The 25,965-nt window shown below is 41.1% G+C and overlaps 2 protein-coding genes across 2 annotated transcripts; one reads left to right on the plus strand and one right to left on the minus strand.

The window, feature by feature from the left end:
- Window positions 1-214: 214 nt before the first annotated feature.
- On the minus strand, window positions 215-17,521 carry itfg2 (integrin alpha FG-GAP repeat containing 2). The gene is made up of 12 exons (XM_008280872.1): window positions 17,145-17,521; window positions 15,377-15,472; window positions 15,254-15,295; window positions 14,982-15,159; window positions 14,759-14,898; window positions 13,360-13,508; window positions 13,183-13,277; window positions 12,656-12,709; window positions 11,348-11,439; window positions 10,157-10,274; window positions 7,756-7,929; window positions 215-369 (listed from the first exon to the last, which is right to left on the minus strand). Exons 1-12 carry the CDS (start codon window positions 17,238-17,240, stop codon window positions 302-304), a joined length of 1,302 nt encoding a protein of 433 aa, XP_008279094.1. The 5' UTR covers window positions 17,241-17,521; the 3' UTR covers window positions 215-301.
- Window positions 17,522-21,919: 4,398 nt separating this feature from the next.
- Window positions 21,920-22,730, plus strand: ascl1a (achaete-scute family bHLH transcription factor 1a). The gene is made up of 2 exons (XM_008280873.1): window positions 21,920-22,532; window positions 22,640-22,730. Exon 1 carries the CDS (start codon window positions 21,920-21,922, stop codon window positions 22,517-22,519), a length of 600 nt encoding a protein of 199 aa, XP_008279095.1. The 3' UTR covers window positions 22,520-22,532; window positions 22,640-22,730.
- Window positions 22,731-25,965: the final 3,235 nt, after the last annotated feature.

Genomic DNA, 25,965 nt, shown 5'->3' on the forward strand with positions numbered 1-25,965 from the left:
AACCTCAGCTGATCACACTCACACCGGTGGAAACAGCAGGTTAAACCGTATAGCGTTTGGCATGCACTGAATCTTCTGCTTTCATCCTCTCTCAGCCTTGTTAAAAACAACCAGAGCAGACAGGACACCAACCACAGAGGCAGCGAGCAGATCAGAAACCTGAACCTGACACGTCTATCTGCAGGGAACAAAAAAACAACAAGACCAGCAGGACGGCAGACAGTCAGTCGGTGTTTATTAACAGAGTATTTACAGTCTGAGGGAAAACAGAGAAGGCAGTGTGGTGACATGTGTCGCTGTGCTACGTCGGTCCATCCTTGTAGAGAATATCTGCCACCAGCGCTCTGACTGCAGCCGAATCCTCAGCATCTGTGGAGGCGAAACACAATGTGGCAATGACCACAGACATGGGATCATGCTTATGACAAGACAAAAGTGTTGAGTCCAAATATAAATGCAAGGGTGAGCAGTCACACAGCTTCATATGTCAACCAGTTAGCTTTGCTCAGCGAAAAGGTCAACAGATAAAAGTTAATACATACAGTGGTTGTCCATTTAATAACAATTGGGGTCAACCACTGAGCTTTATTTAGGACTAGTACTGATAATAAATATTAGTAATCAAGGAGGCCGACGACTAATATTAGGAATGAACAGATTAGCAGTAAAAATGAAAAACCTGATGTCAAATTCCTTTGTTAAGTTATGTTTTAAATCTGTCTAATTTAACAAAATACCTTTCAACAGTGATCCTTCAGTGGAGACAGGCTGTTATTTGTGACATATAACCATCAGATCGTTCTGCAGGTGGGATTTTGATTGACAACACAGAGTGACTACAGAAGAGAGACTCAGTTGCATCTAAGACAAAGTAGCACATTATTTTAGATTATTTATTTAAATTGGGACCCAGTTAACAATAATAATAATGAAAAACAACAATGCAAATAGTCGAGAAAATGCTAAATCCCAAACTAAACAATAAGTGGACCCCTAGTAAAAAGACTGATGTCAGGTTCAGACGACACAATACTTTGGACTGACGGTCACGGTCAGATTTGGTGATGTGGGAATCATACATTCTTGCTGAGATATGACAGGTCACATGGTGCTCCTGGACCAATCACAGCTTGCTGTATTTCACAACCTGCTTTTGTCATCAGAGGGCTGCACAACAGAGCAAGTTCAGGCTTCCTTTAAGTTAAAAGACAGCCACCTTCATGACACTTAGAACTCTGGCTTTAGTCTCAACATACCTCGATAACTAACTAATCTTGCTTCCTACAGCCCTCAGGAAAAGCACAGGAATGTAAACAAACAATGGTCTGACTGATAGTGCTGCCTCATGCTAGGAAAAGCTTCAGAGAAGAAAAATAAAATGATTGTGGGCCCATCTGTGGATCGCACCAACAGGACAGTATGACAGGCCGTCCTTCAGCCTGTCTTTCACTTTGCTTTGGTCACAGACACGTTGTGGAAGTTGTCACACAACAGGAGGGATGGCAACAAAAAAAAAAAGAAGAAATCTGACATGCAAGTCTTATTAGTGGGAGAACAATGAGGCGGCCACTATGACACACAGGATTAAACTATTATTTGTCCTGAGCTATTTTTTCATTTCCACAGCTTACATCGTTCAGGTTGGGTATTTTCATGCTGATGTCATGTTGTCTGAACCCGTCATAAGAGTCTATACAGAGAAGCCCGCTGGTCTGTGAGACCAAACACAGCAGTGCTTTGAGCTGAAGCATTTTTACATAATTACATGTTAACATACTGATGTTTAGTCGGTATAATGTTTAAAATCGTAGTTCATGAAGCTAGCATGCTGTCTTAACGCGCTAATAGGAGTCAAGACTGATGGTAATTTCTTTAATTCTGCAGATTATAAACCCAAATACTGTAAATGTTAATGTGTCGGCAAGGTAGATGAAAGGTGGTTTTCCAAACATCTACACAAAATCTGAAGTCATCCATCCGACAGTTGTTGAGATTTCAATGTAAAAGCTAAAGTGTCATTCTGCTGAAAGTCAGAGGGTCACCAAAACCATGATTATCTGTAGCAAATGTTGAGCCACTCAACCAGGAAGATGTTTGATATTTTACAGAATTGGTAAAAACCAGACCTGAAGGGGGCGCTACAGTAAAACATGAGGTTATCCAAAGGCAACAGGCCGACAAAATCTTGAATGTTTAGACTAAATTTAATGACAATCTGTCCAACAGTTGTGGAGATATTTTAATTTGAACAAAACTGCTGGAGCACCCAACATTTCCACCTCTAGAGCCAAAAAGCTAACATGGTTAAAAATGTCAAGATGGTTTTTAAGTGTTCTCCCTTTATTTTTATGTGAATTCAAATGACTTTATTTCTTCAACACATTCCATAAGAGGTCAAATAAAGCACACAAGTTGTTCTTCCTTTGTTGTGTTTATATCTAACAAAACCACTACTTCTAAGCCAACTTAGCTAAAACGTGGTATTTAGCCTGACTGTGACCACCTTCAGCTACATTATATTACTGATTGACCCACATATATGTGGAAAATAAGCAGACAAGAGGACTAAAGATGCTACTCTTATAATTTAGCAGGTTTATAGTTGCTGCAGAACTCAGTGGTGACTGATGTATGAAAGTTATTTCACTCCTACATCCCTCCTCTACCTCAAACTGCTCACGCTGCTTTCTGATCTACTCCATTTGCCAGAGCTTTAATGAAGTCCAATCCTCCCATGCAAACTGCTTCACAGTAGAAATGTTCCAGTAGCCCCCTCCAGTTTCATGCATTTCATTTTGATGGCATTTTGGAGCCATTTGACTTTGAATAACAAAAAGAGGAAAAAAGAAAAGACACCATGTGGAGTTTTTGATCACTGGTAGCACTCTGATCTTACAGGCAAAAAAAAAGGAAAAAGATGACTGTTGGTCAGGTAATATGGATGTGAGCACAAAATGCTTCCCAAATGGTTTATGAAAAAGGAAATGCTTTTAGTTCAAAGAACTCTAGTCGTCCCCAGAGGAGCAATTTAAAAGTCTACCCAGCAGAGCATACACTCACAGGGACTGAATGGCACAATACCAACCATTTACAAACTCAACCCCAAATGTGTCAAACTGTGTGCCAAGTAGCAACTATAGGGGCTTTAAATAATCTATTGCCTCCAGTATCAAATACAATTCTGACAGCAGACAGCTTTAAACATGGTGGACACCAGCTGAAATGAAGGAATAATTAAAATTTGCCCGATTGAAAACAATTCTATCAATTCTTTTTTTTTGAAGGAAAATGGAGAGATGCTATGTTTGCTTCTTCTTCTTTAAGGTTTGTAAGTAGTTGGCAAACAACTGGTTTTATTTGTGGCTTCATCTACTCTGTTTTTAGTGTCACATAAAAAAACTAGATTACCACCTTCTGATGACGCTACAGAGCCTAGCTAATACACTCAAAAGCACTTATTGGAAACAAGCTAAAATTACTTTTATCTTTACGCCATCCATCCATCATCTATACACCACTTAATCCTCACTAGGGTTGTGGGGGGCTGGAGTCTATCCCAGCTGACTAAGGGCGAGAGAACCCACGCTGCACGGGGAGAACATGTAAACTCCACGCAGAAAGATCCTGGGTGTCCTCACCGGGACGCGAACCAGCGACCTTTTTGCTGTGAGGCTACGGTGCTAACCACCGCTCCACCTCGCAGCCCCTTTTTTACTCTATGCAGCATTTAAACGCTTTCTGCAAATTGTCTTGCCAATAATATGAAAACACAGCTACTCAATGTGAAAGAAACTTCTCAGTTTACCAGAAAGCTCCACAGGGCACCTTTAACATGATGCAACCAAAAAGACCATCAGTTATGAACAGGCTCCTGTACAGCTGGAAACGTTTACTGGGAAGCAGCTGCAGATTAACTGAGTTAATAAGTGACAGTGCATCTATATTTAGTCCTAGCTGAAGTGCTCATTGGCTAAATATCCATTTTTGCAGGCACAAACGACTAATTACATAGTCAGCCTCCGTCTACAAGACGTTCCTCTTGTGATAGCTGGTGGGAAATAAAAAATCATCTTACCTTGCTCTGTTCAACACTATCTCTGCCTGCAACACACTATCCTGTCAGGTTGATCCTCCAGCTTCCCCTTATGTAGAAACCTTCTGACTTTCTGATGGAGAACCAACAGGCTCTTCATAATCACCTTCTGGCTAAAGGGCAGCGGTTAAGGTGAAGAAACAGCAGGGAAGAGCCTGAGAGCTGCTGCTGACATTTCTAGGGTTAGGTCAGAGTGAGGCAGCTCACACAGGTGACACCTACAGTTCAGAGTTCACCTTCCCTGTTTTACTTTTTTAAAATTATTATTTCCTTCTGTACTTTGCTGATGTCTTATTCAACCAGCATATGAAATCATGTGGAAGAATTTCCATGTACATTTTTACATGTACATCCTCTCTCCTTTCTTGTCTCTACACTCTGACATCAGACATTTCCCACAGTGTTACCAGAGGCTGCAAGAAGCTTCGCTAACACCACCAGCAGGCTTTAAAGAGCACCAGAATCTGCTTTTTCACTCACAATCACAACATTGCAATGTGTTTTTGGAATGACATTTTTGTGTGTCTTCATTTTGTTCCTGTAAATTGGTTTCCACTTGTTCTACAGTGATATGTAACATGAAGCGGGCCACGGGCTGCTTATTCATGCGGACCAAAAAGCATGAGCTAATTTGTAATTTAATTGCTTTTCATATTGCAACGACTTCAAATGTGCTGAGACAGAGGCGAGATTAATGTTCTACTTTAAAAAGCCATTAACAACAATAAGGAAATTAACAGGAAATAAACAGGCACAGCGATGATTAACCAAATTACAGGAGGATGATATTTCAAAAGCCTTTTGACTGCACAGACAATTTTCCAGAGACTGAAGGGCAGAAAGATAAAGAGTCAGAGAGCAGTATCCTTGGACTCTGCGGTCTGTGAGCTTGTGGATTACGCCTCTCTAAAAATACTTCAGTCCTTTCAGATCAGTTGACTGACAGGCCACGGATTTGTATACATTGGTATGTAGAGAGCCTTAGATCAGAGGCTCCCTGAATTAATTTCCCTCTTGACCTCTTCCTGTAGTGTATGTGTATCTGTGTGAGGCTGAAGCTGTAATTATATTTTGCGATTTCACTTTTTGGTGGTGAAATAGGTGAGAAACTGCAGTCATAAATTTATTAGTGCAACATTTGGGTCCTAGACCTTCATCAGACAAATACTTCCCTTTGGTTTAAATATAAAGCTATGATCAGTAGCCGGTTCAGCTTAGCTGAGCATAAAGATATCAACATAGAAGTGGTTTGTCTGGCTCTGTCTGAAAAAAGGGGGGAATTGTATGACATTCTTAATTATAATACCTGCATAAATGATTTTAAAAATTGTCACAGATGGCCAAAAAATGTACAGTATGTGTTTACATATGTCAATGATAAAGAAGCTTTCCCACAGTTATTTACTCACAAAACATTTTGCCTTCTAGTAACTAAACTGGCCCACAAGGTGAGTTGCATCAGCATCATATTCAGGACAAATTAAATAAACAAGATGCTACATCCATCCATTATCTACACACCACTGAATCCTCAGTAGGGTCATGGGGGGCTGGAGTCTACAGACAATTTAGAATCACCAATTAACCTCAACATGTTTTTGGACTGTGTGGGAGGAAGACGGAGAACCCAGAGAGAACCCACACTGCACGGGGAGAACATGTAAACTCCATGCAGAAAGATCCCAGGTGGATCCTCACCAGGATGCGACCCAGTGACCTTCTAGCTGTGAGGCAATGGTGCTAACCACCGAGCTAGTTGCAGCTAAACAAGATGTTGTCAAATGGATTTTACCCTCAAATAGAAACAGGCTAGCTGTTTCCTGCCTTACAGATAATGAAGAGCCAGTACTGTAATGAAAAGGTGTGTAAGTAGTTGGTCCAGTATGTGTCACCGTTGTGCTTTTAGTCAAACACAACATGAGAAGGAACCATAACTCAGGAGACAGTTTGTTGACCTCCTGAATGTGGCTTTGATGTGCCGGTGAAAAGGCTTTATGTGGATTTATGGACGGTCGCTATGCATTCCCGCCGTTTAAGATTGAAGATAATCGGTCGCAGAAATGAAAAATCAATTATTCAGATGATGAATTGCACAATTACTCAATGGCTCTTCTTTAGCGATAAGTGTTCACATCAGATTTAGTCTTCAGCACATGCCAACTAACAATAAACACACAAAGATGCTTGTGTGGGCGTGCATTTAGGGATGTGTTTTTTATGATTTATGTGAATTACTGCTGCAACGCTGCACTTTCCAATACATTACTTTAATATATTACATGGAAATGCAATTAAATGCGGCAGCTGGAATTGCCCAGTGAGTCCAATCCCAGAACATACACTCTCTCATGTGAACTCCGATTGACAGGCACACAAAGAGGCCCATTAAAGAGACGGACAGGGCCAGTAAAATCTTTATGGATGTTTGGATGTTTTGATGGCCTGATGGCCGGGACACCACTGCAGCAAAGTGTCTTTTTTGACAGGAGGGCAGCAGAGACCAGTGACAGACTGATGGCAGCATTAAGGTAGTTATGATAGAACAGATAACTTACCACGGACGGATTGTTTGGCTGCACTGAAAATGATGTGCTTGTCGGCTGTATTTAACTAACAAATTTGGATATTTTTTTATTTTAGTAAGCTGGGGCTGCGAGGGGCGCAGTTGGTTAGCACTGTTGCCTCACAGCTAGAAGGTCGCCAGTTCGCGTCCCAGTGAGTACACCCGGGATCTTTCTGTGTGGAGTTTGCATGTTCTCTCTGGGTTCTCCGGCTTCCTCCCACACAGTCCAAAAACGTGTTGAGGTTAATTGGTGATTCTAAATTGTCCGTAGGTGTGAATGTGAGTGTGCTTGGTTGTCTGTCTCTAAGTGTAGCCCTGTGATAGACTGGTGACCTGTCCAGGGTGTCCCCTGTCTTCACCCTGGGTCAGCTGGGATGGATGATGGATGGATGGATGGATTTTAGTAAGCTATTAGTTACACCCCTATTTGGGTCAAACACTTTTCACTCACTTTTCACTCAGGTGTTGCTAGATGAAGAAGTGGAAATAGTTCTACTGTCACATTACTTTTATGCTACATTGACGTGGTGGAAAAAAGCTTTATGGAGGTTTACGGATGACTGCAATGGACACTAATAATGAGCAATAAAGCATCCATCTAAAGCCAGGAGAACAAAGCTTGGACATATATATAATACATCTGTTTCACTAGACACTAGTATGTTCACTAGCAATTACAAGGCTTAGCCACAATGCTAACTTAACATTTTTTGTCAGTATCTTTGATGTTACAGACAGATTAAGGAAGGCATCTCTCTTCTTATCTAACTTTCTGCAAGAATGAAAATAAGTACCTTTCTCAAAATGTTAAGCTATTCCTTTAAGCAGAACACAGACACTAAACTTGCCGGCAAGCAGAATCTTGTTAGCAGTAAAATCCGTCATGTGGGGATCATTTCATTCTCTCCTCTTCATTAGTATTCAGGTCAGAGTCGGAGTGTTACAACTCGATGGCAGAAACTACAAACAGTCACAGTTGGTCTCTTATTCAATTACAACGTCTAACACGGGACGTGTCGGTGTAAGTTTAATGGAGGATGCTCTAATCTGACCTGAATCCTCCTCCTGATTACTGACCCTAAGTTGTTTGCGTACTCACCGACTCCCAGCACCCTCAGGTGACTTTTAAAGTCGGGTTTCTCCTCCAGCACCCGCAGCAGGTTGGTGGACTCCATCCGCTCCAGCTCCACCTTCCAGTAGATGTAGATTTTGTGATTGAAGCTGACGTACACCAGGCAGGGGCTGTTTTTACCCTCCTTACACGTGTACTGACCTGCAGTAACACATAAAGAAACATGAATCAGAATCGAAGACACACGGTGTTTAGTCAACATGTGGTGGTGGTGGCAGTGCTACGACATAGTGTGTTATCCCAATAAACACATCAGCTGTCCTCTGCTGCCAGGCTGCTGTAGCAGTGCCAGCTCCCACACAAACACATAAACCAGTCTAATCTGTGTTAATGATCATACAGAGCCGACAGAGAATAAAGTGGAGGGGAGGACTCGACTGGTTTCACGCGCCACACATGCACTCAGTGGGTGCAAAGAAACAAACCTCGCTGGATTCAGGCAGATCAAACAAAGTCTCTTGTCTCTTTCTGTAATCCACTTACGACTGCACATGTCACATTAGCTCCCTCAGATAAACTGTGTCCAAACACTGCAGAGAGATCTGACAGGGCACACAGAGGAAGGAGGCACAGCGAAACACAGCCAGACACTGAAGCTCAACGTTGCCACCTAGTGGAGGATGCTTGAAAATCCAGGACTTCACAGTAACCACTTCTGAAGCGCCACACTGCCATGACACTTTGTTATCATAGAAAGATTTATTCAAAATATCTACACACTTAAGGCCTTTAGTGCTCTATTATCATCTCCATCATTGTCTTATTTCTATCTATTTATGTGTTGCGCATAACCACTTATTCTTTGGGGGATGTCAAGTTCATTCCAACACTAAGTAAACACCAATCTGTCCCCAAACATCTGTAGAAAATATGTTAAATATGCTCTCCTTTATGAACCCGGTTAACAGACATGACTGCTATTTCCTCCATTAACAGACATGACTGTTGCTATTTCCTATATATTTTCAATGCTATTCCGTCTGTTAAGTAAAACATAAGTGTGTGACATCCCCTGGGGGCCACTGACATCTTTTTCCTGAATATTTAGAATAGAGTATATTTCTGCGTTTCCAAACAGATGTAACAGAGAGAAACCGAACACGGACCGTCAGAAGGAAGACAGAAGATTTTCTTTTCAGTTATTTTTTTGGCCTTTTTGCCTTCATTCGATAGGGGAGTCTAGAGAGACGCAGGAAAGTCCGGGAGAAGAATGGGGGAAGGACCTGCAGGAAAGGGCCATGAGCAGGACTCGAACCCATCACCTCTCCGTCCTGAACTTCGGACGCCAGCTCAACCTGTTGAGCTGTCGCGGCGCCCCGAGAGAAGATTTTCTTGCACATTACAAGATGCATACAGCCCAGGGATTTATTCTAGCCGGTGAAGTTACTTCTTACAGTAATCACAGCTTCTTTTTCACATTTCTGCACAAAGATTGTTTGAAAATGGAAAACGCTTCAGTGTAAAAGCCTGAGTGTTGTGTGTTCAGTCAGCAGAGGTAACACACACTCAGAGCTCTGCAGCGTCACACATTCACTCTCATGTCTGTTGCTTCTTTTACTTCTCCCTCGTATTGCAGTACATACAGTACATCCCCTTGATGCAACTGGATACTGGATCAGTGACGTTTCCTGGGATCATCGGGTGTTTCCGGCCTTTCAACATCACACACCATCACGCAGGTGACCCAGGCCCAGGTGGCGCTGTGCCACCCACGGGTGTCTATTTCATAATGTATCTACATGTCGCTTAAAGCTTAAAGCCATTTATGTGACTCAGACAGATCAGAAATTAGTCAGATTAATGTCTGAATCATACATGTTTTCAGGTGTCACTGAATGTAATTCTGGATTTTACAGAGACATTATTACCTACTGAAGTCCTGTTTGCCTCCCACAGCTGGCAGATTCTGTCCTTTGACTTTAATAAATACCTGCAGCATCACAGCAGCGGAAACGATGAGTGTATTTACATAGATGGCACAGCAGCAGCGACGTCATTAACACAGGATCTGACGGTAAATAATGTCGAGTTCTTTCACTCGTCTGACAGTTTAGCTTTTCCTCACAGATTCCATTTTTTAACTTTGGAATTCTTTGTATTAAAGCTTCTCCAGAAGAACCCTGAGCTCCACCTGAGCTGTCAGAATGGTTTTACTAAGATAAGCCCTAAACCTGAAGATTACTAACTTGGCTGGGAAAATAATCACACTTGAGCCAAAACACTGATTAGTAAACACGCAAGTGAACCTGTAACATAGATGTCAATAGAAAAACTATGCTGCTGTAAAAACTGTTCAAGACGGCGGCATTAAGGAGAAAGTCTGAACTGATAATCAAGATAGTCTGGAACTCAATATGAAGTTTCTCACCTGCACAGAAGGCGTTGACATTCTCATCAAACTGGAAACGCACCACAGTCCGATTGTGATCGATGATGTAGGTTTGACCGTCCCAGGCACACGCCACCACCTCCTCTCTGCCGTCTCCCTGGAAGCAAACACACATACAAAAGGTCAGTTCTCTTTGAAGGATGCATAGACATAAGGCTGACTCTGCTGCTCAATCAACAAATTAGTTAATCATCAATAAATGGCAACAACCATCTTAAATAATTCCTTTTTAAATAACAATGTCAGTCGTTTGTCAAGCAAAACATGCTCGACAGACGTTCACTGGTTAAAGCTTCTGAAATGTGCAGATTTTCAACATGTTTCACTTTAAACCTCTGATCCTAAAGCGGTTTCCAACCATTTTCTGCTCCTGTCACTTTCTTTCTCACTATGGACTCTTTTTTTTTTACTGCAGAATAAAGTCTTGCATCTCTATGGAAACAGGACAACCATGGCTAACAGTAGAGAGAACTCAGAAGTGTCTTTTGTGCAGAGTGGCACAGTTAAAATGTCAGAAATAATAGCAAAAGAAAAGATGGAAGCTGAATTGAAAATAAATAAATGAATAAAAGGAATCGGCATGTTCAACATCTTCAAGTGCTCACAGGCTAATAAAAAACTGTTACTCTACATGACATAGATATTTTACTCCTTACATTTATTTTTAATTTATCATCATCCTTGTCTGCTCTGTGTGAACACAGCCTGCAGCTCAGCCCTGGTGCAAATGACACATGCTAGATAAAGCAATTTTGATGAAATATCACGACTTTAAGTTTAGATTTGGTTAAGTTTTCTGACAGAACGGCACGCCACAAGGACCAGTGGACAGTTTAACATCAAACAATTGCTTCTGTTTTTTTATAAATGCTGTAATTTCAGTGATTTTGTAAAAGAAAACATGCCTTTTAAACCTGGCAAGTTTTTGGGTTCAGGGGATTTACAGTATTTTTACAGTGTATTTGTTCTATTATACTTACTGACCCTTACAAAAACAACAACATGTCAGATTTTTGATAGAGGTAAATGATAGAGCTACTTACTAATTTTAAAAACTGTAATTAAAAAAAAACCAGAATTTTTACTAAATGGGACCATTAAAGTTGAATCAAAAATGAAAACAACCCTCAGTTTGAAGCCGTCACAAACACAGTAACATCACAGACTCACAGTAACGTCGAGCTTCTGCAGGGCAAAGAGCTGATGATCCACCTGCACCGACCACAACAGCTGCTCCGAGCTGTCCATCAGCTTCAGGGTTCCTTTAACACGGGAAAACTATGTGAAAACCAGTGAGCCTCAACTTTACAGCTAAAAATAAGGACTAAATCAACAAGTCTCAATGCTTAGAAAAAGTGCTTTCTGAGAAACTCTCAGATTTTGGGGTGTTTGCTTTTCAAGGCTGTTTCACAAATAAAATCACTTGAGTGCAAGGCTTCTGTAGCTGACTTTTACAGGAGAAGAAAACAGCAACAATCAAATTCCCCAAACTACCATAAGAATTCAAAATGATTGAGACAAAAGGTTGCAGCAGAAAAAAAGTAACCCTGAGTTCATGCCAACCATCAGAACCTTCAAGCTAGCAGGGAGTGAAAATCAATGAAATGAAATGACTGAAATGACTCTTACTGTTTCATAAAGGTGAGATAATGTCCTGACTCTACTCTATGTGAGCCCATCAGCACCAGGGGGACTGTGTAGTAATGCTGGTGGCTGGAAGCCTTTGCTGATGATATTCCTGCTGGCTCCTCACTTCCGTAAATACTGATGGACTCTCAAGCTGCTCGCTTTATCAGTTATCTGCTGCTGCCAGGAGAATGCTCTATGTCCACCTATATACACTGTAGGAGTTACCTCTCATTCTTAATTCTTATTTACTACTTTTCTGACAACAGTGAAACGGGGGTCGCTTTATTTTTGGAAAGTTGAGAAGGATTTATGAATAAATCTGAAGATGTTGCCTGTGAAGAATTCTGCAATAAGGTAAACATTTATGAAAAGGGTGACAGTGTTTGGTGGGAACACTGCAAGCTAACCACCAGTTATTCTACATCTATCAACAGATAGGCATAGAATTAAAAAACAAGCTTTTTTGTAATAAACAAAAAATAAACACATAATTTAACATTGGCTTAAATAAACCTTTTTGAAGGAATTGTCCTTTTGTCTATGACTAGTATTAAATGGCACCGCTTTTAGCAGCAAACACTATCAGAAATTGTTTTGTTTCACACAAAATAAGTTGTGTTAAAGAATATAGAGCGGCTTTTTTGTTGGTCTTTTCATTACCTGTGTTTCAGTAATCAGTGTTGATTGATGGCACTCTAGCTTCTTTTTTTTCACAAATCATTAAACTGATCCTTCAGTTTTACTCAAACTTTCCTTTTCCTGAGATTAGATTTTCGTCTTATACAAATAAACCTTCCTAAAACGTTTCTGCCAAAAAGGATAAAAAGGTGTTTAAAAGTCATGACTTACCATCTAAAGTACAAAGAGCAAACAGGCCACATTTAGAAGATTCCTCTTTTGAACCTGATGAAAAACAGAGAACGTGTCCAATAAAACTTCAGAATCTATTCCAGGATTTTTGAAGGCTTTTTTGGACCTTTTAAACACCATATGAAACCGATACCAGGCAACTGAACATGGCCTGGGCAAGAAAAAGAGCAGTAATAGATGAGTACATTAGCCAATAAGGAAACAATTAAGTTAGGTTTTGGACAACTCCATGTAACTATTAAAAAAATGTGTTGCAACACAATCCACTGTTACAATAGTTTCACTTGCAGCTTCCAACAGCCTGAATCATCATGTATCACCTGTAGCTAATGTTTCTGTTTACACAACACACAAAAAAGCATTTAAGACCTTAAAGAGAGAACTTTGGTCACTGCCTTTAAGGACCTGCAGCTTCTCTGTTCTCTCCACTTTTACGTATCTCTTCAGTACCCCTTAATCAAGTGTGGCTTATATGAACGTAAAACCAGATAATCAGTGTTTTATACCTTTGCTTATGCTGCCAATGAGATGAGTAGAGACGTTCTTGTTGTGTATCCGCCCGGTGGTCAGGTGGAGAACTATGTCTCTGGAAGGTCCTTCGCTGTGAGCAGAGAAAACAAACGTAGTTAACACAACCAATGAATCAACACTGTAATTATTACTTCTATTCTGACAGGACCCACCTCCCGGGCGTGGCAGGAGCGTCGTCTCCAGATCCACTGGAGTCCTGTTGTGTCCAGGAGCAGAGCAGGATAGCGTAGCCACAACCTGGCTGAGACACCATCAGCTCCGGTAAACCCTCTGGACCCGGGTTCACTGACAGACTGTCCACCTGCAGCACACACAACATCATTATTATCAGTATTTTTTTGTAAAAGTTGATCAACTTAGATTTCAGTCTATGTGCCCTCTCAATACCAAGAGACCTGACATCAGCTTCTATAATGTCTTTGTGTGAAGTTATAGTTCAACCTCTTAAATCAAGATGCACAAACTCAGCAGAAAACAGCTTCTCTCACAGTTTGTCACAACAGAAGGTCTCAGCGCATTTGTTGTTGTGTTTCCTGATTTGTCTCCTAACTGCATTTTTGTCACAACATCAACAATTTATTGGTAGATTTTCTTTATTCAGACTTTTTTTTTTTAATATATATATTGTACTATTTATTAAATAAATATGTGTTGGTCTCAGATCTTTGAAACTATGTTTTAAAAAACTACACAATGACTAATATTATTAGGAAAGATGGCTACTCCTTCAAGGAATAGTTTGACATACCAGGTAATACACTTATGACATTGTTTTAAGAGCAAGAAGATTTGTACAAAGTGTCTGTATGTAAAATATGTAACAACAAACAGATGGTGATTAGCTTATCTTAGACTTAAGACTGGAAAAAGGTAGAAACAGCGAGAAAAATGTGCCTAGTAGTGCTTCTAAGGGTGTGTTCAAACAAATACATGTTCATTGTGCCATCATTGTCGTCCAGACAAGCTTTAGCACCATTTCGAAGATAACCTCTGTGTACACGAACACACCTGAAAACTGAGAACACCACTGGACATGGAAATCAGCACAAATCAGTCAAATAATAGCAGCATGATGAAATGCAAAACAGCTGCTGGCACAGACAACAAGGTCAGCAAACTAATCACGCCGGATCCTTTCCACTGGTTCTGAAACATCAGAGCAGTGTGGATGTCGGTGTAAAAGCAGCAGAAGTGATGCATTTTAAAATAAAAACGTTTTAGTGTGTACGTAGCCTGAAGCTCACTAAATAACACGTCTTTATGCTAAGTGAAGGTAACCATGTGCTGACAGACATGGGGGTGGACTCTCCCACTTGGTGGCACATGTTGCCCAGTTGGACAACGACTCCTTTAACCCCTTGACTGCACTGTTCTGTATTCTCCAGCTGTATTGAAAACCTCTCTGATGCAGTGCTGTAGAGGAATGTGGAGTAGATCATAGTAGATAACCACAAACGGTGCTCTTTAAATGGCTACTTCTGTACCATATACAATAACAACAGACTTGTCAACAATGACACTCAGTTCTGGGGACTTCCTGTTAATGCTCACCTGTCCCTCCAGCAGCCATTTCTTCAGCAGAACCAGCTGACCGGATCCCGCATCTGAACCATCCGACGGTTCCTCCCAGCGGAAGGCTCGCACCACTCGGTCCGTGTAGCCCACCACCAGCTCACAGCGCCCATCTCCATCTGGGGACATGAACACACCGTAGTCAGACCCAAAAGCACAATAAACACATTGGACAATAAAAGAAAGTAAAGCCTGAATTTACCAATGTCACTGATGAGGATGACTTTGGTGTTAGCAGGAATATGCTGGGTGAAGAAGGGCTTCTGGTCTTCAGACGAAAAGAATTCATGTTGGCTGGATGATTCTGCTTTGCTTGCAGCGGTGGCTGTCAGGTCGAAGAGGTGAAACCATCCTTCTGCACCCACAGCGACCACAAAGTTCTGACGGACAGAAAAAACACAGAATACAATGTGTCACATCACATCTAAACCTGTCTGACACTGATTCAGCTGCCTCGTATTTATCTTTCCTTACCTTTCCTTTGTTGCAGACATCTCCAACTGCAACACAGGTCAGCTGGAAAAACACAAAACATAAGGTGAGCAAGAAATCAAATCTGTTGCCTGAAATCCTGACTTTTCAGGCTGCTGGACTGACCATGCCCACACAGGTTCTTGTGATCCACGGTTTGGAGTCATCGTTCTTGTAAACAAGCAGCTTTCCACTGGTGTCTCCTACGACCAGCTCATTCAGCTGCAGTGAGTGAAGACAGACAGCACTTTTATTTTGCTATAACACAAAACAAACAGTTACGTCGAATAATCTGATAAGATTCTAATCAGGACTCAGATTCTGACATTCTTTCAGGTTCTTCTACTGCTGATTTCTTCTCACACTGACAAAACAAAAGAAGAATACTAAATGAATGCCTACTTTAAGTTTTCACTGGATATACTCAAAGCACCTGTCAATTATTTTCTCATTAACAGACTCATCACTTGGTTCATGAAATGCCACAAATTAGTGATAAATGCAAATAACAATTTCCAATATCCAAATATCCCTAACAACAGTATAAAACCCTGTGACATTCTAATTGAAAAGATATCAAAGAGGACAAAAGAGTAAATTCACAGATTTCAGATGCTGAAACCATCAAATATTTAGCATTTAAACAACGTAGCATGAATGAAACCGATATCAATTTATTTCATTGTTACCTGATTATCGGATGGATCAGCGACTTATTCCAAGTCTATACACATTTTTATCAACTAGACATAAAAATCCAAGATATTAGCTACGTATCAGTCCCTATAAGCAGGATGATGTCTGTGGTAGATAGGATTTAGAAAACAATTGAGCACATCGTACAGTAAAGGGAATAAAACTAATGCTGGTGTAAGTTAGTGTCCAAACTGGTGACTGCATTACAACAAAAACTGATTTCTTATACAGGAATAACTCCTGTTTCCCACTGCATTGTAGAAAAACATGTATTGAGGCAAGTTTTCTATCAGGATTATGGTGACATTTATACATGCATGCCTCGGCCCATGGACAGTGTTTATCAGTCTGCATCAGGATTTGTTCATTACTTATGGGATGTTCTAATACTCATCACTGTGAGCTGTACACTACGGCTGGGTGGCGGCTCTCTCTGTAAGCTGTGATAGACACTGAGTTTTACTGTTACTTGACCTCCATACATTATCATCATTACTGCCTTTATTGCACATGTTCAAATAATTGGACTACACGGCATGTGCTGAGTGTTGTAACTGAACGTTTTGGACTCTTTATATTTTTCTAAGTTCCTCAATTGCTTTTCAAGTTATTATCTTTCCTCTGCACATGTAAACAACACAACCTGAGCCTAAGAGCTTCAGCAAAAAGCAGCTGGACTTCTGCTTTTTTTTTTTGGTTCTTGAAAATGTTTCATCTCTCATCCCAGAGACTTCTTCAGAGCTGGATGGAAGCATGTTCAGCACTAGATGAAGTGAAGAAGCCTCATGAAAGAGAGAAAAGAGAGATGCAATGCTTTCAAGAACTAACAAAGAGAAGTCCAGCTGGTTTGTACTAAAGCTCCCAGAACGTCTGTGACCTGGACGACTGAGAATCTGTACACAGACAATCCTGCCTCTTTCCTTCTGCTGGTGTTATTGCAATTATGCAGCATTATAAATGCAGCACATTAGACGAGATCAAGAAGAAATGAAAGGAGTTTACTTTGCAAATTAAAGTCTTAAAGTCTTAAGTTATCATACCAGAAGTACATGCATGTTTCCAACATCATGATTCACAATGGTGGGCTTATGTTGCTCGAGCAAATTCAAAGGACATTATATTGGAACTCTACGTACGACGCTAAGCAAAATGATTGTGTGAACACAAGAAGGTGGAACAAACAACAAAGCTTCATTACCGAGTCGTTGTCTGCGTCTGCCAGACAGATAGCATGAGGAAACAGAGTTCCTGTGAAATCCAAACTGACCCGCTGGACGTAGTTCAGAGACCGCATAGCTCCTGGTGTTCGCTTTATTTAAAACCGCTTATTCACCCAAATACTTACAGAAAGTCAGTCAGCTAGTTGACAGCTAGCTTAGCTCCTCTTCGAGGCTGAGAAGCTAAAATTAGCCATAGCTAAGCGTAGACAGCAAACTATATTGACACAGCGTCTTTATTATCCAACTGATTTAAACACGTGCCTATTTTAAATTACTCTGAAACGTGCATAAATATATATTTGTGGCCAAATTTGCTAACTCAGGTGACACACGCGCGCCTCTTCCTAGCAAACAAAACCACGTGACCTAAAAACTACGGAAGCCCAGCGAAAACAAAACACTTGATCCGCAAAACACACGCCGCTGATTTATTAGTGTTTGTGGTGCTCAGGTGCGTTTTCCCACATTTAAACTGAATGTAACTGGCTGCTGTACGTGTTTTTAAAACTATTTAACAACTGAGAAATGAAAAAGTGGGATTTGTATCGTTGTGGGTCTTATTTGGCGTCAAACAAGGACGCCTAGCGGCCACCGTGTGCCAGGACCACAAACACGTACAAAGATATGGAGTTTTGAAATTGTATTATTTTTTATTATTATCATTTTTTACTGTTATTATTTTATTTATTTATTTATTTTACAATTATAATTGACTTGTTTTCTTTATTTCCACCACGTCCGCAGGAAATCACATTTTTACATGGTCCATCAGCCTAAAACAGAAAGATCAGATCAAACTATATGTAATCAATTACTGAAGATTTCATTATTCATTTATTGGTCTATTAACAACAACTAGAGACTATTTTATTTCAGCTGCCCTTAGAGGGGTTGTCTTGCGCCACCTTTCTCTTTATAATTTCTCTTTAAAATACCCCCAAAGGTGTTCTACTGGAGTCGGGTCAGGTGACACTTATCCAGGTCAGAAATTTCCCTTTTTCCTTCTTTTGAAACTCCTGCATGATGTTGGCAGTGTGCTGTGAATCACTACTATGCTGGAAGGCTTGTTGTTAACCAGGACTTTGTTATATCCACAGACATTCATGGTGTCATCTATAAATTAAATTTAAGTTATGCTCTCATGCAGATCCAGATCATTACACTCCTACCTCCGTACTTCACTGTCAGGACCATGCATTCACTGTTGTTGTCCTGACAAGATTCAACGCCAAGCATCCTGATTTACAATCAGACTTACCAAACTTATTGTGGTCCCATCTTACCAAACAATGTGCTCACAATCTGATTTCTTTTTGTGCTCTTCAGGAAATTTTTATTATGCAGATTTTTTTCCTAAAAAGCAAATAAGGTTTTTTTTTTTTTTTAAATTCTTGGATGCTGCCCACAGAGGTTGACCTTATGTGTCACCTTCACCATGTATAAGCTGTCAAAGAAGCGGATTTCCACTGATTACTTCAGTGCCAAGTCTGAAATACTTGCCCATTGGTTTTCCATCCTAGACTGGGAAAGTGGTGCACTGTCCACTGGGTCATTTCAGGAGGACGGCCACTACAATTCTGATTAGTTGTACTACGGCTTGTTATGCACCTCCTGATTACTCATGATTTGAATTTGTACGTCGTATGTATTTTCAGTAAAGTCTGTCTCTGATTGTTCAGAAACCAAATCTGAAATATTGCAATCATTGAGAGGTGATACAACGATGAATTTGATTTGACATTTGGGTGATACTGCTCAGGGCTGTTCTCATGTCTGTTGTATATGGTATAGTGTTGTCGGTGGGGTTATTTCTGTTGTTGTGTTTTTTCTTCTTTCTTTTTTTTTGTTTGAAAGGTCTAGAGAAGTTAGGTGAGGGGAGAAGGACTGTTGTTCATCACTGTCATTTGTACCAATAAAGGAAAAGTAATAAACAGTGTTTACAACAAAACAAACTAAAAAAGTGTGACATTCACAGAGAACCATATACAACAGAAAAATAACTGACATGCAGCACTACATTCAAGCCATTTTTCTTTTTAAAATTCCAACCTCCAATCCATATACATACAGATAAACTGTATCCTGTTTGCAAACTATATTATAGTTTTGTGAACTGCTGTATCTTTTTTTTCTCTTTTTGATTCAATAAACCCACCATGTATCCACTTGCTTTTTTTCTAGGTGCACAGCTGTATTAAAGTTGGGTGGATGAGGAGGTGCAGCTTTAGAGGTATACTCGACGGTAAGTGCCACTGTTTGTCCTCAAGAGGGTGCTGTCCAATTACAACTTTTCCTGTCAGGAAAAAAACCCCAACAAAAAACAGCGGTTGGAGGGAGTTCAGTCAGTCAGAAAACAATCATCACAGAGGCAGAATTCCATTACAAAAACAAGCTTTTGAAACTTTACTGTATTTTCCTCTCTCTATCTTTCTTCTTCTGTGTGAATGGTATGAAAACCAATTTTTAAAAAAAGTTGGTCACAAAAAAGGTAAATGGAACTTTTATTACATTTTTTAAGAGTCTTTACAACCTAATTTATTTCTCTCTCTCTTTGTGAGCATGTGAGCGTCCATCTACAACCATGCTGCTTCTTCTAAAGCAGATCCTTGTAAATATGAGGATTTTTTTTCCATTGAATGAAAAGCACGTAACAAAACACTCTAAAAACTGTTTTTAATGACAAACAAATTGGAAGATAATCCCATACAAAACACACATTAGTATGGGCGCTTCTAGGTTTTTGTTTTACAATCCTCCTCCTCCCCCCCAAAGAGTGCCTAAAGAAAAGAGAAAAATACAGAAAGTGGTTAAATGGGAACTCGGGCGCCCAGATGTCATATTAATTATTACACCCAGCTATGACTGGAAAGCCCCTCGAGTAAAGTGAGCGCCCTCCCGGCCTCTGGAAGACCAGCAGCAGCACTGGAGAGAGAGAGTCCTCACAAAGCGCTAATTGGACTCTGGAAGCACACTGACAGGGCATGGATAGGTTTCAGAAAGCCTGGCGATGGCGAAGGGGCGCAGGGGGACGCTGAATAGAACCCACGCCTCTTTTCTAAACTCTCTTGCTGGGCCAAAAATAGGGGGAGGAGAGGGGGAGAATGAGGGAGGGGGGGAGGGAAAGAAAAGAAAGTATAGGTGGTGGTGGTGGTGTGTGTGGTGGGGGTGTTCCTCAATGCAAGCTTGATTTTGAATGCCACTGCCAACACAGAAAAATTGCACAATTTATTACAATCCCCTCTATAAGGCGCGCGTGCGTGGGTGCACGCGCAAAGAAATAAAGAAAAAGAGAAGGGGGAGGAGGAGTGCGTGCACACACACATACACACACACACACACACACACACACACTCAACACTCAAACATAGAGAGATGGAGGAACTTCGTGCGTAAAAGTGGACAGAAAAAAACAATTAAAATTCTGGTTTCTCTCTTCTCTGTTTGATTGCGCGCACATGCATCACACATGCACGCGCAAACGCACGCACACACACCCACTAGAGAGGGTATTACAGTTCGGTCCTGTGTTTTTGTTCCTCTCTGAAAGACGTGTTTTATTATTCCCCACTTCTCAAAGCGACAATAATGGACAGATCGCAGCGTGTCCACGCTACTGTAACCGTATCAGGTGTATCAAATCATACACAAAGCCTCCTCCGAGCCGCTTCTTTAGGGCCCCTCCGCAGATTTGCGTCTCTGTGCGGCTGATGATCTGCGCTAATCAAAGTGGAAAATTCGCCCTCTGACGCACAATAGTCCCTCAAATGAGCGGCATCCAGGCGCGTCTGTACTGTTAACAATAACACTAGACGAAATGAAATGACAGAGAGATTTACATGCACACACTGAGACATGAGGGCTGCTCTGGGTGATCATGGAAATCTGCTCGGTGAGCTGTCTTTCAGCACCACGCTCAGCCGAGAAGAACTCTGAAAATAACTGGAGTTTGTTGGTCGTGCTGAACTATGAAAGTATGTCCTTGCTTTTGAATCCTTTCTGTTAAAGTCATATCACTGGAGTTTCATCGGTTTTTTTTCTGTTGATGCTCATTTGTCTCTTTCTGACTCAGTTCAAAAATATGCCAAAAACATTATTTTATTCGGATTTTAAAAGCGCATCTTCTCTTTTTCTTTCACCAAGAAACTCACAAATCAAATTTCACTTTGTTTAACACGAATTTCCAAACACAAAGTGAGTTTTAAATTCATAAATGAGGCTGATACTTTGTCAGTTTTATTTTACTCACAGAGTGAGGTGTTCAAACTTGTTGCTCTACTGGCTGTGGGTTGGACACAAACGGTAAGAAAACACCAACATGTTGTAGTTTTTCTATTCTTCTGTGAACTTCTCGTCTTTGGAAACTTTCCTCTGAGTTGTGCGGCACACCTACTGACACCCGTGATAGATAGAAAGAAAACAAAAAACTCACCACTGACTGTTTGTTTAGTGCTTCAAGTGGCACGCGTCCGGCGCGCGTAACGCACCGGTACCGGGGCAGGAGCCCAAGGTGAATCCACGCGACCAGAGGGCGTGGCCAGTCCCTCATCCAAACCTATTGAAAAGCAGTGGCGTCTTTCTTCGAGGACTCAGTGCAGCTTTGAGGAGCGCGCAAGGCAGCAGCCCAGGACTGCCCCACTGAAACAAGTGCCACAACACGTGAACGGCACGAGCGGGACGCACCGCCTGGACACTTGGTGATTCTTTATCAGTTTGTGTGTGTGCGTGTGGGCTTTTTTTTTTTTACTTACTGGGAATGGACCTCACAGCCAAAATGGAAATTAACGTCAGCCAGCAGCTGATGCCGCCCGCTTGTTTCTTTTCGGCCGCGGCGGCTCAGAGCATCCAGCTGAGCCCCAGCGGCAGCAGCCAGAGCAGCGGGAAGTCTGTGTCCAAGCAGCCCAAGAGGCAGCGCTCCTCCTCCCCGGAGCTGCTGCGGTGCAAGCGGAGACTGAATTTCGCGGGTTTCGGCTACACTCTGCCGCAGCAGCAGCCGCACGCAGTGGCCCGGAGGAACGAGAGGGAGCGCAACCGGGTGAAGCTGGTCAACAACGGGTTCGCCACCCTGCGGGAGCACGTCCCCAACGGCGCCGCCAACAAGAAGATGAGTAAAGTGGAGACGCTGCGCTCTGCGGTGGAGTACATCCGTGCCCTGCAGCAGCTGCTGGACGAACACGACGCTGTGAGCGCAGCGTTTCAGTCCGGGGTCCTGTCGCCCACCATGTCGCAGGGATACTCTGCAGACATGAACTCCATGGCAGGTTCACCCGTGTCCTCCTACTCGTCCGATGAGGGCTCCTACGACCCCCTCAGTCCAGAAGAGCAGGAGCTGCTCGACTTCACCAACTGGTTCTGAGCATCCATGAATGGTAAGAATACACCAAATTACGTTAATATCAGACACTATGATGGCTAAACATTCACCATGAACACATTGAACAGTGGCTTAACTTGGCTTTTCTTCTTCTTCTCGCAGAAATATGGATCAACTCAATTTACTGTTGTCCTGCGCTTGGGATGGCCCCGGAGGAGGCTGGGTGTCCTCGAGAACAAAATGCACTGAACACGCGTTTTGGTCCTGTGTCCTCACCGCCCGGTCCTCTCAGACTGACAGACACGGCCTTAAGGTCCTGAAAACTTGGGGGAAATCAGGCCAGAGTTCAGCGCCAAAGGATTAAAGGAAGACGGGTCTCCTGACAGCGTGGGAATCCAAGCTTCTGTGCATTTGCTCATGACAAACAAACAAAAAAGCCCTAAAGTGAATTCATGCTCTTCGGCAGCACATTAAAAACATTATTTAATACGTCGCTCTTCAACTATGCTTATCCAATCACACAACACCAACCCTTTGGTAAACCTCTCAGACGTTGAATTCCGAAAATGCTTCCAAGTCGCGGATTTATTCTATAAAATTCTATATCAAACGCTTTTTTGAAATATATTAAGATATTTTTGTATGTAAGAGATTTATAGATGTTTTGTACACATCCTTTTGTATATATTTTGTCTATATATTGCGAAGTTGCTTCTATACCTCCTGCCTATGTAGACGTGTAGTCTAATATTCTCTGGCTCTTCTGTTCATGAGGTTTCCAGAAGGAGTTTGATACTCCGAGGTTTTATTCTAGCACCAATGTGTCTTATTTAATAGCAGAACCATGTTATTGCATTTTGTCATGTCACAATGATCAAAACTTATGCAGCTATTGTCCAAACACAGTGCAATAGCCAAGCATTGTCTCTTTTTACTGCCAGCTCTATATCCTCATCACATAAACAGATGTTGAAAACAAGAAGTCTTATAACCATATTTTCTACACTCTAGTCCAAGAATAAAAGATGCTACTGAATTACTTTGCATGTCTTGTTTTGTGGGTGTATTTAAAGGAGGGGTGGGGGGCTTTCAACATGTGGCCATTAAGTTGGTAAATAAAACACCAAGTAAGAGGAACGATGAAGCTAGAATATTGTATTCTAGACTTTATTTCAAAACAAATGCACTTTTACGCACATTTTACGCACGGTATATTTTGCTATTCCTTTTTAGAAATGCAGCACACAGTGGCTCATTAAAGCCTTTAGTCACAGGTCCATCACCCACAGCCACATTGTCCAACTCTGCTCTGTCTCTTTTGTAATACTGGGCAGTATTTGCAGCAAGAGAACGATTTTTCGCAAATACAAAACGTGCGTAAAATGTAGGCATTCTCTTTATTTTCGTGTGCTAAACAATTACACACGAAAAACTGAGACCGTGTTTGTTTCTCCGAAATAGAAAGCTTTAAAATATAGAAAAAGTTGCTAAAATACCACCTAAATATAAACAAATTTGCCTTTTCTGCTTAGTTGAAAGGAATCGTTCTCGTATTATGTAGTGTTGCCCCGAGGCAGCTTTAATCGATGCGTGACGTGCACCTTGTAAACAAAGTACGCACAGAATGCTTTATTGTGGCGCTATTTTCTCATTTGCGCGGAACTGAGACACATAATGAAGGATGAAGACAGCCCTTTACAATCAGCAGATGGAGTGAAGTTTAGAGGATTGGTTACACGTTAGAGGTCAGCAGGAGATGTGAGGTAGAGCTTGTGTTTCTGCACAACTAAGTTTGACAGGTAGGGCGGAGGCTGCAGCCGGACGCGTGTCTGGTTTAATGAGTGAATGGGGTCTGGATGGTGGTCGAGTGGAGACACAGAGCTGAATTGGCTGATGGCGTGTGCCTCCTGACAGCAGCATGCCGCTGAACACACAACAACCACCACCTGGGAAGGAAGAAAAAAAGCCCTCCGTGCGCGTGTGGCTCCAGTTGAGACACTTTGCTCTCGTTGTTTAAAAACTTGTTTTTAGCTCAGTGGTTGGAAAATGGAAGAAATCACGTCAAAAATTACACATTTGGCTCTCCGACAAAATATTCCGTTCTGTCAGAGAGACAATGAGGAAAACTTGGCGTTGGGCTCAGGGTTCATTGTACAAGATGTACCACATCAGTTGTTCTCAAAGGAGGGTTCGTGGACCACCAGGGGGCCTGAGAGGGGGGCAGAGGGTCCAGTGAAAAGTGAACAGTGCTGCAACTCCACTGTAACTTACAAGGAAAGTTTGAAAGAACTAGAACTAGTGAAAAACACTTGCTAATATATAATAGTTCGGATTTAACTGGGACATTAGATTTCATTACTATTCTCAATCCAGTCCCATAATACAAAAATTAAAAGATAATTAAGAGAAAGTATATTTCTATTGAAGTTTAAGACACAAACCTGTTGAAAAAAGCTTGCCTGATTTATTCAGCAGTTAAATATTTCCTTGTTTTCAATCTCGTTTTACTTCTGTTGTTGTTCAAACTGTTGTAAAACATTGAGAGTGAAAATTCAATAAAAAGGTAAAGCTGTAAATTAAAGGAACAGTTCATGTTTAAGTATAAACTAAAGACTTTCCCACCTCCTGCAAAATCAGTATCGCTTCCAAAATGACTGACAAACCTTTTGATAAACAGATAATATTTGTAAATATAATTTATAGGTATTTTCTGATGTGGATACAGTTTTGCAGTTATTAAAAATATCTCTTATCAGAAAGGCAAATATGTCTAAAGTTTGTTTTCAATTATACAGACAAAAAATATTCAAGTCCCGCTCTTCTCTGATTTGCGTGAATAAAGCACTTCAAATTTTCAATTTCTTGTTTCACTTCAGAAAAAACAAATAAGCAAAAGAAAAAACAAAGACAATACACAAAAACAGCTTCAGTAAGATAGAGATGAGATTTTAAAAGTAGCCAGATTTAACACATAGCATCTAATAACAGAACGTTTAAGAGGAGCATTAAAGAACACCCAGCACATACCTGTATAACACAAGTGGAGTTTAACATGCACACAGTTGTAAAAAGTGGAATGATCAGATCTCTGCTAATTTGTAGGGGTTTTTTTCTGGCTGAAAATGGGCCTTTAAAGGAGGTGACGATACACAACAGTAACATTAATAAATGTACAGTAAATGTAATGAGTCTGTATTTGCATATTTGACAGAAATGTAGGCATTTTTCTGATATTTCACACCATTTGATGAAACAAAAAATGTCAGTTATGCCTGAGTAAATGAAATCCCAAATTACACAACTGGCTTTAAAAAATATATATTATATTAATTCTCAGTTCTAGTCACTTTGGCCCACTGGATAAAACTTTCTTTTAACTGGCAATTAAAATTCTTCTATACAGGAAAAACGCTGCTTTTGTTGAACGATGATTAAAGGAGAGGGTGCATTTGCAAAGCTATTTAGGCTTCAGTATCCTACTGTACTGT

Source organism: Stegastes partitus, unplaced genomic scaffold (genome assembly GCF_000690725.1).
Source record: "Stegastes partitus isolate 25-593 unplaced genomic scaffold, Stegastes_partitus-1.0.2 Scaffold212, whole genome shotgun sequence".
Classification (NCBI taxonomy): Eukaryota; Metazoa; Chordata; class Actinopteri; family Pomacentridae; genus Stegastes; species Stegastes partitus.

Excerpts from the sequence above, each read along its gene's own strand:
- itfg2 (XM_008280872.1), bottom strand. The coding sequence starts at position 17,240 with ATGCGGTCTCTGAACTACGTCCAGCGGGTCAGTTTGGATTTCACAGGA. Across the intron at positions 15,160-15,253 it reads ATGTCTGCAACAAAGGAAAG|AACTTTGTGGTCGCTGTGGG; the intron begins GTAAGGAAAGAT and ends TCTGTCCGTCAG. Across the intron at positions 12,710-13,182 it reads CATTGGCAGCATAAGCAAAG|GTTCAAAAGAGGAATCTTCT; the intron begins GTATAAAACACT and ends GTTTTTCATCAG.
- ascl1a (XM_008280873.1), top strand. The coding sequence starts at position 21,920 with ATGGACCTCACAGCCAAAATGGAAATTAACGTCAGCCAGCAGCTGATG.